Source organism: Palaemon carinicauda, chromosome 38 (assembly GCF_036898095.1).
Source record: "Palaemon carinicauda isolate YSFRI2023 chromosome 38, ASM3689809v2, whole genome shotgun sequence".
Classification (NCBI taxonomy): Eukaryota; Metazoa; Arthropoda; class Malacostraca; order Decapoda; family Palaemonidae; genus Palaemon; species Palaemon carinicauda.
The window spans coordinates 25,587,104-25,603,321 of NC_090762.1; the positions used below are offsets into that span (position 1 = coordinate 25,587,104).

At 43.0% G+C, this 16,218-nt stretch overlaps 1 protein-coding gene across 1 annotated transcript in view; it reads right to left on the minus strand.

Annotated features, from left to right (window-relative positions):
• Positions 1–16,218, minus strand: part of LOC137630269 (gamma-tubulin complex component 5-like) — a 163,847-nt gene that overhangs the window by 130,542 nt on the left and 17,087 nt on the right. The window contains exons 2-3 of the mRNA XM_068361719.1: positions 12,565–12,777; positions 1,512–1,724 (exon numbers count right to left, since the gene is read on the minus strand). Of these exons, the coding sequence (XP_068217820.1) occupies positions 1,512–1,724; positions 12,565–12,777 (426 nt within the window). The remainder of the gene's footprint in view (positions 1–1,511; positions 1,725–12,564; positions 12,778–16,218) is intronic.

A 16,218-nucleotide genomic window follows, 5' to 3' on the forward strand; every position in this document is an offset into this window, starting at 1 on the left:
CTCTTACTGCAAATTGAAACCGTGATACACTCTCTCTCTATCGTAACGATAGAGCGCATGTTGAACGTCCTGAACGTCAACAACTGCGTAGCATAAAAAACTAAACGTTAGTTCATCTTTGAAAACAGTACGAAGACTATCAAAGAAATTCTTTCATAAAACATTAAATTTAAAAAGTTTTAAATTCTTTAAAGGCTAAATACGATATAACGGGCTCAACGTTGATTAACTTTGGTTCCAAGTTAGGACCGCCTACTATCAGGAAAGGTCGCATATAAACAAAACATAAAAATTATCTTTATATGTTTATAATAAATGGAAAGTTAATCGAAGAGGCCTAATAAAGGCGGAGAGATATAAAATATATAGATCTATAACGTGTTAAGCAAAATTACTAAAAACCTAAACACACTTCCGTCTAAGGGAAGGGTCGGCCATTTAAAAGTGAAAGAGAGTCCATACTCTCTTTGTCACCCTAATTAAATCTATCCAAAACGAGTTCAAGTTTTGTGATGAAGATAAAACACCTGCATAGCGAAAGCTCAAAACTAGAATAGTGTACTTCACCAAATAGTTGTGAAAACTAATCCAGTTAGTAACAGCGTATTAGTAGGTCTTGCCGGTAGCCCGACAGAGAGAAAATTGGTTCTTTGTTTACTTGGAGTACTAAGTACCTGCTCGACAGATGGCGCTGTTGATGTACACCCCCACCTGCATAGCGATCGCTGGCGTATTTTGACCGTAGGTTTTTCTGTCGAGCAACAGAGTTGCAGCTTATATGATCACCGGCTAAGTTTAATATTGAAAAAAAACACACACTCTGAAAAGGGAGAGAAAAAATAGAATTAGTTGTCATGCAATCAAATGGCAAGTCAAGTTTAAGGCGAGAGAGAGCGGAAACATCTACACACTACCGAGCCAAAAGCAAAGTGGATGCTCAGCCCAAGTTGTGTGAGTAAGCAGGGTATCCAGCTACCATCCAACCCTCCCACTAACTAGTGGTTGGGGTAGTTGTCCCTTGCTTAAACCTTATGGCTTGCCTTTCAGCTATGCTGGAAGTAATATTCCCTATAAATAGCGAGGTTTGGTGTAGAGTGACGGAACAACTCAACTTTTAGATTATCTTTTAATTTACTGTATAGATGGATGAATCTTATCTATTCATCATAATACAGTACACTGTATAATATTGTATTTACTTTACATGAGAGACCAAATTAATGAAAATATGATTAAAAAAAATTTTCATACTGTATTAGAAGGAACCTTTTGATTTACTGTAAATTTCAGCACTATTAGAATAATTATTATAACTAAAATTAAATTAAATCTCAGAACAATAAATAAATTGTTTTAGAAATCTAATTTCAACTTGTCAGCCATTTTAATGACATGGAAAATAAATATGGCTACGATAATATACTTTTTTCATTATTCTAGCTTCAGAATGTAAAAATCTAGGTTTGTTTATCTTCATACAGAAAAAGTGACAGGGTAAAGAATCAGCCCACCGAAAGAGGATCTTCTGGTCCAAATTCACATTCCTTTTCGCCTTTTAACAAGTAAGCTCCCCAGTCAATCTGCTCTTCAACTATATCTTGTGGGCTTGCAACAGCGGCATTTTCATCTGAGGAAGGATGTAGCTCTGCCTCCGTCTCTGGCACATTAGTAGGGCTATTGCTCAAATGTAACATGAGAGATAAAAGGGACCACTCAATGTCAGTCTGTAATTTGAGGGAAAAACATTCCAGAATTAATCATGTATCCCCTAGATCAATTTAGCAACTGTAAAACAGTAATATGATACATGAAACAATATAACTTTATACATTTTAAGAACAGTCATCGTACAAATATTAAGATAAGTTTAATTAGGTTCAAATTTTCCTATACTATTTAGATGCAGGGGTCATTTCCACAGTCATTCGAGTAATCATAACAATGACAATACAAACCCTACTAAAACCTTTTTGCTTTCATCTTTAACAAAATGCTTATAAGAAATAAAAAAAGAATTGAATGAAATTTGGGTAAGAGTTGTTAAGTGACTGGCTCTGAATATTATTATTTCAAGAAGGCATCGATGAAGAGGTTGCATGGTTTCCAGGGAAAAAAATCTAGAAGAGATGACCTATCAAAATAATGTCTTCACAAAGTCATACAAGTATCAAAATCCATTTGGTAGAGGTCATTTTGTAACTAAGAGGAAACGGTACTTGAATGACGTAAGGGCTATGTTACTGTATGCACAAACTGGGCAAATTTTATCTTGTTAGAATAAGAAACCAGGAAAAATAAAAATCCTATCTTGTTAGAATAGGAAACCAGGAAAAAATATTCCATCTTTAAAGAATAGGAAAATCAGAAAAATTAAAAATTCTATCTTGTTAGAATAGGAAAACAGGAAAAATAAAAATCCTATTTTGTTAGAATAAGAAAACAGGGTAAATATTTAACCCAAAATGGACTTTTCTCTAAAACTGCAAATACTCTACTGTAGTATCATATATAACTAGTCCTGAATATGATAGCAAAATTGCATTAACAACCAATTATATTGCATTATAGAAATTTTTCAAGGAAATCCAAGTTGAAAATATCAGTGACACTGAATTCAAAATGAGATGTAAACACATAGTACATGCAAGGAAAAATAAATGTAAGACGGAAAAATAAATGTAAGACGGAAAAATAAATGTAAGACTTAACCATAATATGACGAATTTGGAAATAATTTGTATTTTTCCTAACTATACAAACCTGTAGCTTTTTACATAGGAGTATCATTTCTGCGCAAGCTGAAAACCAGCCGTTAAGCTTTTGAGAGGTGTAAATACCCTCAGCTAGATAGTGGAGGGGGTTAGCGTGCAGCAGCCTTTCCCAACATAGGATCGTCAGAAGAGACGGGCCCTGCTGGCACCGGGACCCCGTCCTCCGAACACACTCCCGTCCCTCCCTCAGGCCCCCCACTTGCCTGGATCGACAACACAACCCCACTATCAGGAATTTCAGACTCCTGGGGAAGAGCAATGGGCCTCTTCCCCGCAACTGACTTACCTTGTCCCCTACTCTGGGTAGGGGAAGGCGGCTGAGAAAGTCTATCCGACGAAGCGCCGGGCGAAGCAAGAGGCGAGGAGACGCTCGGTTTCCTAGGCGATCTCCTGGAAGCCTTCTTCTTCTTGGTGCCGTATCGCACCCACTGCACCTCGTTCGAGGACTCGCGCTCCGGACACGTGGCCGTAGGGGAACAAACACTGCCCCTACACGAAGAACACAAGGAGTGCGGATCGACTTCAGACTTCGAGAGGAAGGCACCACACGATTTACCGGCCATAGGCCCAGGGCAACGACGGGGATGCGCCATCACGCACTAGCAAGACACCCCGAGACACAGGAACACAGAGGGAAAAGGATAAGGAAGAGCACAATGGGACCACATGGGAACCGCGAGAGACACAAAGGGTCGCATTGGGTAAGGAGAGCGCGTCGGGATGTTATTGCGACGCGACCAGAAAACTTACTGGAGATCGAGACCTGAGCAAGCATGCTCTCTGACCCGGGGTCGCATCATGGTGCATATCACTCCGCCAGAGGTTACCCCACATAGAAAATGGGAGTAGGGTAAACTACACAAAATTCTGGTCGGTTGGGAGGAGATCCCAGATACTCCCAAGAAAGTAGTTCGAGGTAAGTACTCCGTGCTGGAACAATGACAAATTTGAAAGTAACTTTTATTTTTCCTAACGATACAAACCTAGAGCTCTTTATTAGGGATTATACTTCCAGCAAAGCTGAAACTAGCCATAAGACTTTTAACAAGGTGTAAATAATCCACAGCTAGTTAGCGGGGGGAGGGGGGAAGCCGGCTACGCCCGATCAGGCACACACCCATGTTCTTTCCGTCACTTTTGCTTGCAGGCAGGACTTATCGGGGTATAAGTGGTGGCGAGCCAACTTCTATTAAGAGCTCAAGGCGTGTATCCTTGGAAAGAATACAATTAATTTTCAAATTTGTCATTAGTTCCAATACTAAATACAAACCCTTTTGCTCTTTATTAGGGATGACTCACCCATTAGGAGGGTGAAAGTCCAAACCAACTGGTTGGCTTTTGACCAGGTGTTTTCCTATACATGCTATGCAAGTAACAGGGAAAGACCCCGAGGCCTTACTAAATTCCATTCAAAGCAGGGTTAGCGGCCAGATAAATCCGTGTAATTGTGTGATGCTAGCAGTATGACTAGTCTAGATGAGAATTCTCAGAAACTTAAGAATCTTTGAATCAGCCATAGACATTACCCAATCCCACCTCGCAAGGGAGTATATGTAACAAGTACAGTTTACAGTATATCTCTATGCAAGGTTATGTAAGAGAAACTGTTTTACCTGCAGACAGCTAAGGCCAGCTTTGCAGAGTACCGTAGGTGTTGTTCCTGCAAAGAAACAGCCAGTCATTCTTTATCAACCAATCCAGACTTAACCACAGTTAAACTCTGTCCTCCACCATCTGCCACTTGTCCATAAGGAGCCTGAGGTGTTTAAACCATTTACAGTATTGTGTAGCCACTAAAGGGCCAATGAACAAAATTGTAGGGGCTAGCAGACTGCAGCCAGATGTAGCACCCAGACTGCCTAGCGTCCGAATGCCGACCACACTCTAGCTTTTCATTGAAAGGCGCAGGAACATTCTTCAGACTTTGCACTTACTCTCCAGACGTTCATCGCAGAACGAGGGAGTGTGTCGTCATCAGCATTGAAGAAGAAACAACCCAAGAGGCGTAGGCACAAGCTTCCCGCTGTAGAACTTTCAAGGAGCGTGGAACATCATCTTCAAGAACACTGAAGGTGCATCAACACAGAGAATGACTCCCCTTCGAAGGAGAACAGAGCCGTTTTGCAAGGGTAAGCAGAGGCGGCCTCCATTATACAGTACAGGCTGTCCAGAGTCGAAGGGGGAAGAGATCGTAAGAAAGGTTCCTCTGCCCTCGAGAAAACGCTGCATTACTGTTTTCTAAACAGAACTCACACCTGTAATAATAAATGACTTTAAATATATATAAAAATATGTCTATATGTATCTACAAGAAAACCAGAAAAAAGTCAAAGGAAAGATAAAAACATTGGGTGGAGAGAGACGAACATCTATTCTCATCGAGCCAAAAGTAAAAAGGTGACAATAGAACACAGGTGTGTATGCATGTGTGTGTGAGCAGGGTAGCCGGCTAGCCCAACTACCTCCGCTACCTAGCAGTGGGGTAGTTACAACTCGCTAAAAGTATTATGGCTAGTTTCAGCTTTGCAGAACGTATTATCCCTAATAAAGAACAAAAAGGTTAGTATTTAGTGATGGAACAACACAATATTAGGCAGTATATAGTGTATTAATTATCCAAGCAATGGCAATGGGCAGTGAGTTGTTAGGTTAGAAGTTATCCCAACCTAAGGCACCAAAGATACGCATATTTGCACCTGTCTCTGATACCTAACCCTCGCAAAGAGTGGGGGCTGACTGTATGAAGATTACTGCTTACTGTATGCTCTGTATGGCCATAATAATGCTAGCTATTTGAAGCGCCTGCTGAATCCCAAGATCCCAAGATGCAATGCATCTGTCCTTCAATTTTTTATCTTTATTCAGTTTCTTAAATATGCCTAATTTCTTGTACTTAGTCTTGGTCTAATAATCAGACTTCATTGGTAGAATCTTGGTCTGACTTTGATTTGGTTACATTTCTAATAATATCAAACAGATTACTCAATCATCTGGAAAGGCAACCCCTTTATAAGGAGAGCTAAGAACCCATACTCTAATGTATGGTTGTCCATCTCTTGAGACACAAAGACATCTCTCATAAAATAATCAAGATCATCACTATTTAATTTTTATAAACTGTAATTCAGAGAAAATATTAACAAACTATTGAAATTAAGTTATGCATATCAAAAAAAAATTCTTTAACTATCATATAACATATAAATAGAATCATATGCAGAAAACTTTACGACTTACTAACATCTTTGAGGAGAAATAAACACACTAAAAAAGCATCTATACAAATTTTCAATATTAAACTTAGCCGGTGATCATATAAGCTGCAACTCTGTTGCTCGACAGAAAAACCTACGGTCAAAATACGCCAGCGATCGCTATGCAGGTGGGGGTGTACATCAACAGCGCCATCTGTCAAGCAGGTACTTAGTACTCCAAGTAAACAAAGAACCAATTTTCTCTCTGTCGGGCTACCGGCAAGACCTACTAATACGCTGTTACTAACTGGATTTGTTTTCACAACTATTTGGTGAAGTACACTATTCTAGTTTTGAGCTTTCGCTATGCAGGTGTTTTATCTTCATCTCAAAACTTGAACTCGTTTTGGATAGATTTAATTATGGTGACAAAGAGAGTATGGACTCTCTTTCACTTTTAAATGGCCGACCCTTCCCTAGACGGAAGTGTGTTTAGGTTTTTAGTAATTTTGCTTAACACGTTATAGATCTATATATTTTATATCTCTCCGCCTTTATTAGGCCTCTTCGATTAACTTTCCATTTATTATAAACATATAAAAATAAATTTTTATGTTTTGTTTATATGCGACCTTTCCTGATAATAGGCGTTCCTAACCTGGAACCGAAGTTAATCAACGTTGAGCCCGTTATATCGTATTTAGCCTTTAAAGAATTTAAAACTTTTTAAATTTAATGTTTTATGAAAGAATTTCTTTGATAGTCTTCGTACTGTTTTCAAAGATGAACTAACGTTTAGTTTTTTAGACTACGCAGTTGTTGACGTTCAGGACGTTCAACATGCGCTCTATCGTTACGATAGAGAGAGAGTGTATCACGGTTTCACTTTGCAGTAAGAGTAAATCGATTCTGACGTTTCGTTCATTCTTTCTTAGCTTAAATGTTTTAAATTCTAAATTAAAGGAACTTTTTATTTGGAAAACCTTTCAGTTTTTTCCTTTAGTCAAATAACATGTTTTTTTGACGATATATAATTGGGCTCTTCTCTTAGGTGCGAAATCAAGAGAGAAAGAGAGAGAGAGATAGAGACGGAGGGAGAGAGAGGAGAGAAAACGTTCCGTTCAAGCGGGTAACGTTGTTCTCGTGTTACTCTCCTCCCTAGTCGCTGTACGGGGAAGAAGGTAAAACGTTTCTAGGGTTTTATTCTTGTCCCCAGGCTATGTGCGGTGAGAGATTGTAAACGTAGTTTATTTGAACTAGTGTTTAGTCTCTTTCCCAGCCACTGATTTTTTTTTTATCTTTATATATGTTTTCTGTTTTTTGCTAGTATTAATGAGCTGCATTATACGACTGATTTCGCAATTACTACCTTTTAATGAAGGGTAGAATTGCGTATTTCAGGTAGAAATCAGTAAAAGTTTCGATTTCAGTGAAATAAGTGCAAAACAGAAAATCGAAGCGATAAAGTGATATGCGCAAAGTGTTACAGTGTTGCGTCCGAGGGTTCGTCTGTTCGTGCCTGTCGTTCACCTAGTCCGGGACCTCTTGCAAGCTCCCAAGCCCAGGGGAGAAGTAATGTCGAACGACTTATGGGTTCGTCAGGCCTTGATCAACGAACAGACGTTTCCCTCCGTGGTTTCGGGCGTATCTACCCAAGATCGCCCCACCCACACAAAGACGAGAGAGCCCATTTATTTCTCGTCTGCGGAAGAGGTTTCTCGTAAGAAACCATGGACCAAGGTCTCGCAGCTTATTAAGCGCAAGTCGGTCCCTTCTGCGCAAGTCCAACGTCCCAGTTGTAGCCACTGGGTCAGTTCGGACTCGCTGCAGTCTTCCGACGACTGCTCACCTCCTAAGAGAGGCAAAGCGGTACCGCATCAGGCAGTCACACCGTCTGTTGCCGCACCTGCTCCTGTAGACCCTAAGTGGTCTTTGCTGCAGACCATGCAGTCTCAGTTAACGTCATTGATGCGGGACTTTCGTGCGGAGAAGGTTGACACTGCACCAACCTGTAGCCTACAACCAACACGGTTGTGCGTCCTGTGGACGCTGAGGCAACCTTCTGCCGCACTCCAGCTGAGAGAGTCCCGCCACCCATGCGTTCCAGTGTACCCTGCCAGCCGCATGTTGACGTTCAGTAACGCACGGAACCTTCCGTTGACGTTCGCGAGGTACAACAACAGTCTAAGTTGTTTTGTTTTGACGCGGTGTGTCAACCTCCGCATTCTAGAGTTGTTTTGACTGCTCAGTATAGACAGTCAAAGCAGTCTCGAGTGAACACTGTATATCCTCACGCACCTGTTGTGGTTGACAGTTCAGTTGTTGACAGTTCAGACTGTCAAGCAGTTACATGACGTTGCCTTCTAGTCTGCTACTAATGCACCAGTGAGAGACTCACTGAGATAACCTAGCTTTTATCGGACAAGGTTCCTGTAGATGAGAAAGTGCTGTTCTCCCTCCTACTGATATTCCCTTGAGGACTCTGTCATTTGGAGAGGAGCCTTAAGCTGCTTAGCCTCCTATGGACTTTAATTAAATCATGATGATTTTTTAAGGATCTTCGTCCGGATCTTGTAACTGCTGCTCCTCGTTCGCCTAAACGTCAGAACTTACACTAGGCCTAGCTACTTCGAAGCCGTTGTTTTTAAGCTAGTGCTCTCTCGCTCTCCTAGAGAGCGTTACGTTGGCTAGGCGACTGGTTTTTGCACCAGGAGGAGTTTTAGGGATACAGCCTTTGATTTCCCTTCTTTTAAACTGGCTTATAGAGCGAGAGTCTGATAGGACATGAGAGAAGTTCTCGGCTTGGGAGTTCATGCCTCTGCCCAGATAGACTTCTCAATTCTGGTAGACTCGCCCTGGCGCCTAGCCAGGAGACGCTCCAAGTTGTTAACAGGTCAACTTCTCACCTTTTGTCGAGCCTTTGAAGTTTTGCTGTACTATTATGTCACACGTAACAAGGCTTTCAGGGATGGTAAATGGTTCCGCCTCAGTCGCTAACCCCGTCTGTTGCCACACCTGCTCCCGTAGACCCTAAATGGGCTTTGCTGCAAGACATGCAGTCCTAGCTTACGTCCTTGATAGAGGACTTAAATGCGGAGAAGAACCTTCTGGCCAACAACCTTCCAACCGGTTGGTTGTGCGCCCTGTTGACGCTGAGGTAACCTACTCGCGTCTGCCAGTTGAGGTGGTTCCTCCTTCTGGCCAACAAGCTTCCAACCGGTCGGTTGTGCGCCCTGTTGACGCTGAGGTAACCTACTCGCGTCTGCCAGTTGAGGTGGTTCCTCCACAGATGCGACCCAGTTTGGGTTGCCAGTCGCACGTTGACGTTAAGCGACGCTCGGAGGTGGTTGTTGACGTTCAGGACGTTCAACAACCAGCAGAGGTGACTTGTTGTGACGCAGTGCGTCAACCTCAGCAACCCGGTAGGGTGTTGACTGCACAACCCAGACAGTCTAGACAGTTTCGGGTTGACGCTGTACTTCCTCGCGCACCCATGGTTGTTGACAGTTCACAGACTGTGCAGCAGTGCCATGATATTGCGTCCGGCTCCGTCACGCATCCACCAGTGCGAACGGATTCAGCGAGTCAGACGTTGCCCACTCCGTTGCCGTTTCCTCATCAGTTTCGGATGAGGAACCCTCTGATGAGGACGTTGCTGAACAAGACGATCAGCCCCCAGCCCTGCTATCCATCCAGAAGATGCTGAAGAAGGAACGCTGCCCAGTCAGGCTGTGGATGAGTCTGGTAGGGAAACTGTCATCCGTGGATCAATTTGTGTCACTAGGAAGACTACACCTCCGTCCTCTTCTATACCATCTAGCTTTTCACTGGAAAAAGGACAAGACGCTAGAAGCGGTCTCGATCCCGGTTTCCGGAAAGATAAAGTCTTGTCTGACTTGGTGAAAGGACTATATCAACCTTAGAGAGGGTCTTCCCCTGACTGTTCAGACTCCCAACCACGTTCTCTTCTCGGACGCATCGGACGTAGGCTGGGGTGCGACATTAGACGGTAGGGAATGCTCGGGATTATGGAACTCGAGTCAAAGGACAATGCATTTCAACTGCAAGGAGCTACTGGCAGTACGTCTGACCTGGAAAAGCTTCAGGTCTCTCCTTCAAGGCAAAGTGGTGGAGGTGAACTCGGACAACACCACGGCTTTGGCGTACATCTCCAAGCAAGGAGGGACCTACTCTCTGACATTGTACGAGATCGCAAGGGACCTCCTCACCTGGTCAAAAGGTCTAGACATATCACTAGTAACGAGGTTCATCCAAGGCAACTTGAATGTCATGGCAGATTGTCTCAGTCGGAAGGGACAAATAATTCCAACAGAATGGACCCTCCGCAAGGATGTATGCAAGAGACTTTGGGCCACCTGGGGCCAGCCAACCATAGATCTCTTCACAACCTCGATGACCAAGAGGCTCCCAATATTTTGCTCACCAATCCCGGACCCAGCAGCAGTTCATATAGATGCCTTTCTACTAGATTGGTCACATCTAGATCTATATGCATTCCCTCCGTTCAAGATTGTCAACAAGGTACTGCAGAAGTTCGCCTCTCACGAAGGGACAAGGTTGACGCTAGTTGCTTCCCTCTGGCCCGCGAGAGAATGGTTCACCGAGGTACTTCGATGGCTAGTAGACGTTCCCAGAACACTTCCCCTAAGGGTGGACCTTCTACGTCAGCCACGCGTAAAGAAGGTACACCAAGGCCTCCACGCTCTTCGTCTGACTGCCTTCAGACTATCGAAAGACTCTCGAGAGCTAGAGGCTTTTCGAAGGAGGCAGCCAGAGCGATTGCTAGAGCAAGGAGAACATCCACCCTTAGAGTCTACCAATCGAAGTGGGAAATCTTCCGAAACTGGTGCAAGTCAGTATCCGTATCCTCGACCAGTACCTCTGTAACTCAAATAGCTGACTTCCTCTTATATCTGAGGAAAGAACAATCTCTTTCAGCTCCCACTATCAAGGGTTACAGAAGCATGTTGGCATCAGTCTTCCGTCACAGAGGCTTAGATCTTTCCAACAATAAAGATCTACAGGACCTCCTTAAGTCTTTTGAGACCACGAAGGAGCGTCGTTTGGTTACACCTGGTTGGAATTTAGACGTGGTACTAAGATTCCTTATGTCAGACAGGTTCGAACCGCTACAATCAGCCTCCCTGAAAGATCTCACCTTAAAGACTCTTTTCCTGGTATGCTTAGCCACAGCTAAAAGAGTCAGTGAGATTCATGCCTTCAGCAAGAACATCGGATTCTCATCCGAAACGGCTACATGTTCTACAACTTGGTTTTCTAGCCAAACACGAGCTGCCTTCTCAGCCTTGGCCAATATCGTTCGATATTCCAAACTTATCGTATGGTTGGAAATGAACTAGAAAGAGTCTTATGTCCTGTAAGAGCTCTTAAGTTCTATTTAAAAACCTTTACGAGGCCCGTCTGAAGCTTTATGGTGTTCAGTTAAGAATCCATCTTTGCCTATGTCAAAGAATGCTTTATCCTATTTTTTCAGACTGTTAATACGAGAAGCTCATTCCCATCTGAATGAGGAAGACCAAGCTTTGCTGAAGGTAAGGACACACGAAGTTAGAGCTGTCGCAACTTCCGTGGCCTTTAAACAAAATAGATCTCTGCAAAGTATAATCGACGCAACCTATTGGAAAAGCAAATCAGTGTTCGCGTCTTTTTATCTTAAGAATGTCCAGTCTCTTTACGAGAACTGCTACACTCTGGGACCATTCGTAGCAACAAGTGCAGTAGTGGGTGAGGGCTCAACCACTACAATTCCCTAATTCCATAACCTTTTTAATCTTTCTCTTGAAATGTTTTATTATTGTTTTTGGGTTGTCCGGAAGGCTAAGAAGCCTTTCGCATCCTACTTGATTTGGCGGGTGGTCAAAGTCATTTCTTGAGAAGCGCCTAGATTAGAGGTTTTGATGAGGTCCTGTTGTATGGGTTGCAACCCTTGATACTTCAGATCCTAGGGGTCGCTCAGCATCCTAAGAGGATCGAGAGGCTCCGTAAGGAAGACGTACTTAAAAAGGCAGAGTAATTGTTCAAGTCGACTTCCTTACCAGGTACTTATTTATTTTATGTTTGTTATTTTGAATAACTGCTAAAATGAAATACAAAATACTTAGCTCATAATAATGTAAACATGTTATGCTGGTCTTTACCCACCCCCCTGGGTGTGAATCTGCTTATATGATCACCGGCTAAGTTTAATATTGAAAAATGTTATTTTTATTAATAAAATAAATTTTTGAATATACTTACCCGGTGATCATATATTAAAGGACCCTCCCTTCCTCCCCAATAGAGACCCAGTGGACCGAGGAGAAAATTGGTTCTTTGTTTACTTGGAGTACTAAGTACCTGCTCGACAGATGGCGCTGTTGATGTACACCCCCACCTGCATAGCGATTGCTGGCGTATTTTGACCGTAGGTTTTTCTGTCGAGCAACAGAGTTGCAGCTTATATGATCACCGGGTAAGTATATTCAAAAATTTATTTTATTAATAAAAATAACATATTTACAAAAAATACATTGTACTGAAATGAGGAAATACATGTTAAGTATACAAAAAACTCTTACCTCATAGTGATCCTTGAAGAGGGATGATTGCAAAAACTTTGAAGTCAATTCTTTCAATTTTTGAGACCGGCTTGCTTGACCATGTACACTGAATTTAAGGCACAATCCATCAATAGATCGACGGACTGCGTGACTGTTAACTGCCAAGCAATGATGGTAGAGTAAATTTGACAACACATACTGCTCGCTACGGACAAAGTTCTCCTCATCTTCCTGAAATGTGTTGTATTAGAGCATTAAAATAGGCTGCAGGGACAAAAATTAAAAATTTTAAACTGTCCTCTCATAAATATTTAAACCTTACTATTTCATAAATATAAAGTACTTATGCATCCAGTACATAAAACTGAGGAATGTCATTATCTATTCTACCGATAAATATTTTCCCATTTTCTTTCACACGAATAGAGCACAGGTTGTGTCATAAGGTAGAATAGCCTTCATTCTCTAAGCAGACAGTATCCCTCTTCTTGATATTATGAGACAGTGGGGAGGAGGATGAGCAAGTACTGTATACAAACATCAGGTGAGTATAGAAATAACAAATTTTATCATTAGTATTCTATTTTTGAAGAACATTAAATACAGTATAGTAAAAAAATATTCAGGATAGTATCAGCTCACCAACAAACCCTTACCACCTCCTAGGTTGCCAAAGCCTTGACCTTACATATACATAAGTAAACTACTGTATGCCATAGTTTCTATACTCAGTTAGGGTCAACTTTACCTCTCCACCATAACAAGCCAAACTACAACCCTAAAAATAAGCAATGTCACGGGATGCTAAGACAGATTAAAATGTTATTTTCATTAGTAAAATAAATTTTTGAGTATACTTACCCGATAATCATGTAGCTGTCAACTCCGTTGCCCGACAGAATTCTACGGGAGGGATACGCCAGCTATCACTATACTAGAAGGGGTGTACTCACAAGCGCCACCTGTGGCCAGGTACTACAGTACTTGTTGTTGACGCCACCTCACTTTTTCCTCGGTCCACTGGTTCTCTATGGGGAGGAAGGGTGGGTCAATTAAATCATGATTATCGGGTAAGTATATTCAAAAATTTATTTTACTAATGAAAATAACATTTTTCAATATTAAACTTACCCGATAATCATGTAGCTGATTCACACCCAGGGGGGTGGGTGAAAAACCAGTGTACAAGACTAAAGGATAGCTAAGTATCCCGTATTTCATATAATCAGTTATCCACAATAACAATGAAATAAAAAGTACCTGGTAAGGAAGTCGACTTGAACCGTTACTCTGCCTTTAATAAGATCGTCTTCCTTACTGAGCGCAGCGTTCCTCTTGGAAGGCTGAATCAACTCAAAGGTGCTAAAGTATACAGGGCTGCAACCCATACTAAAGGACCTCATCACAACCTTTAACCTCGGCGCTTCTCAAGAAAGAATTGACCACCCGCCAAATCAACAAGGATGTGGAAGGCTTCTTAGCCGACCGTACAACCCATAAAAAGTATTCAAGAGAAAGGTTAAAAGGTTATGGGATTATGGGAATGTAGTGGCTGAGCCCTCGCCTACTACTGCATTCGTTGCTACGAATGGTCCCAGGGTGTAGCAGTACTCGTAAAGAGACTGGACATCTTTGAGATAGAATGATGCGAACACTGACTTGCTTCTCCAATAGGTTGCATCTATAACACTCTGCAGAGAATGGCTCTGTTTGAAGGCCACTGAAGTAGCCACAGCTCCCACTTCATGTGTCCTTACCTTCAGCAAAGCAAGGTCTTCTTCCTTCAGATGAGAATGTGTTTCTCTAATCAGAAGCCTGAATAGTAAGAAACTGAGTTCTTAGAACTTGGAAAAGAAGGTTTCTTGATAGCACACTATAAGGCTTCTGATTGTCCTTGTAAAGGTTAAGACCTTTTTAGATAGTACCTAAGAGCTCTAACTGGGCAAAGTACTCTCTCCAGTTCATTCCCCACCAAGTTGGACAGGCTTGGGATCTCGAACGACTTAGGCCAAGGACGTGAAGGAAGTTCGTTTAGCAAAAACCGAGCTGCAAGGAACATGTAGCCGTTTCAGATGTGAAAACAATGATCCTGCTGAAGGCGTGGATCTCACTTACTCTTTCAGCTGTTGTCAAGCACACGAGGAAAAGAGTTTTTAATGTGAGGTCCTAAAAAGAGGCTGATTGGAGAGGTTCAAATCTTGATGACATAAGGAACCTTAGGACCACGTCTAGATTCCAGCCTGGAGTGGACAACCGACGTTCCTTTGAGGTCTCAAAAGACCTAGGGAGGTCCTGTAGATCTTTGTTGGTGGAAAGATCCAAGCCTCTGTGGCGGAAAACCGCTGCCAACATACTTCTGTAACCCTTGATCGTAGGAGCTGAAAGGGATCTTACTTTCCTTAGATATAACAGGAAGTCAGCAATCTGGGTTACAGTGGTACTGGTTGAGGAAACTGCATTGGTCTTGTACCAGCTACGGAAGACTTCCCCTTGAGACTGATAGATTCTGAGAGTGGATTCGGGTGTACCTTCTTTACGTGAGGTAGACGTAGAAGGTTCACTCCTAGAGGAAGAGTCCTGGGAATGTCGACCAGCCATTGCAGTACCTCTAAGAACCATTCTCTCGCGGGCCAGAGCGGAGCCAACCAACGTCAGCCGTGTCCCTTTGCGAGAGGAGAACTTCTGAAGTACCCTGTTGACAATCTTGAACGGCGGGAATGCATACAGGTCGAGATGGAACCAATCCAGCAGAAAAGCATCCACGTGAACTGCTGCTGGGTCTGGAATCGGAGAACAATACAATAGGAGTCTCTAGGTTATCGAGGTAGCGAACAGATCTATGGTTGGCTGACCCCACAGGGCCCAAAGTCTGCTGCAAACATTCTTGTGAAGGGTCCACTCTGTGGGGATGACCTGACCCTTCCGGCTGAGGTGATCTGCCATGACATTCATACCGCCCTGAATGAACCTCGTTACCAGCGTGAGCTTTCGATCTTTAGACCAGATGAGGAGGTCCCTTGCGATCTAGAACAACTTCACGAAAGAGTCCCTCCCTGCTTGAAGGAGTAAGCCAGGGCTGTGGTGTTGTCAGAGTCCACCTCCACCACTTTGTTAAGCTGGAGGGACTTGAAGTTTATCAAGGCCAGAAGAACCGCCAACAACTCCTGCAATTGATGTGAAGTGTCCTTTGCTCCTGATTCCATGTTCTCGATCATTCCTGTCCGTCCAAAGTCGCACCCCAGCCCGTGTCTGATGTGTCCGAGAGGAGACGGCGGTCGGGTTTCTGAACAGCCAAAGGTAGACTTCCTTGAGAAGAAAGCTGTTCTTACACCACGCGAGAGAAGACCTCCTCTCTTCGGAAACAGGAACTGAGACCGTCTCTAGCGTCATGTCCTTTATCCAGTGAGCAGCTAGATGATACTGAAGGGGGGGAGGTGGATTCTCCCTAACACGATGAACAGGGCCAGCGATGAAAGTGTCCCTGTTAGACTCATCCACTACCTGACTGAGCATCGGTTCCTTCTCAGCATGCTCTGGATGCATTCTAGGGCTTGGAAGATCCTTGGGGCCGACGGAAAAGCCCGAAAAGCTCGACTCTGAAGATCCATACCCAGGGAGACAATGGTCTGGGATGGGATGAGCTGAGACTCCTCAAAATTGACCAGGAGGCCC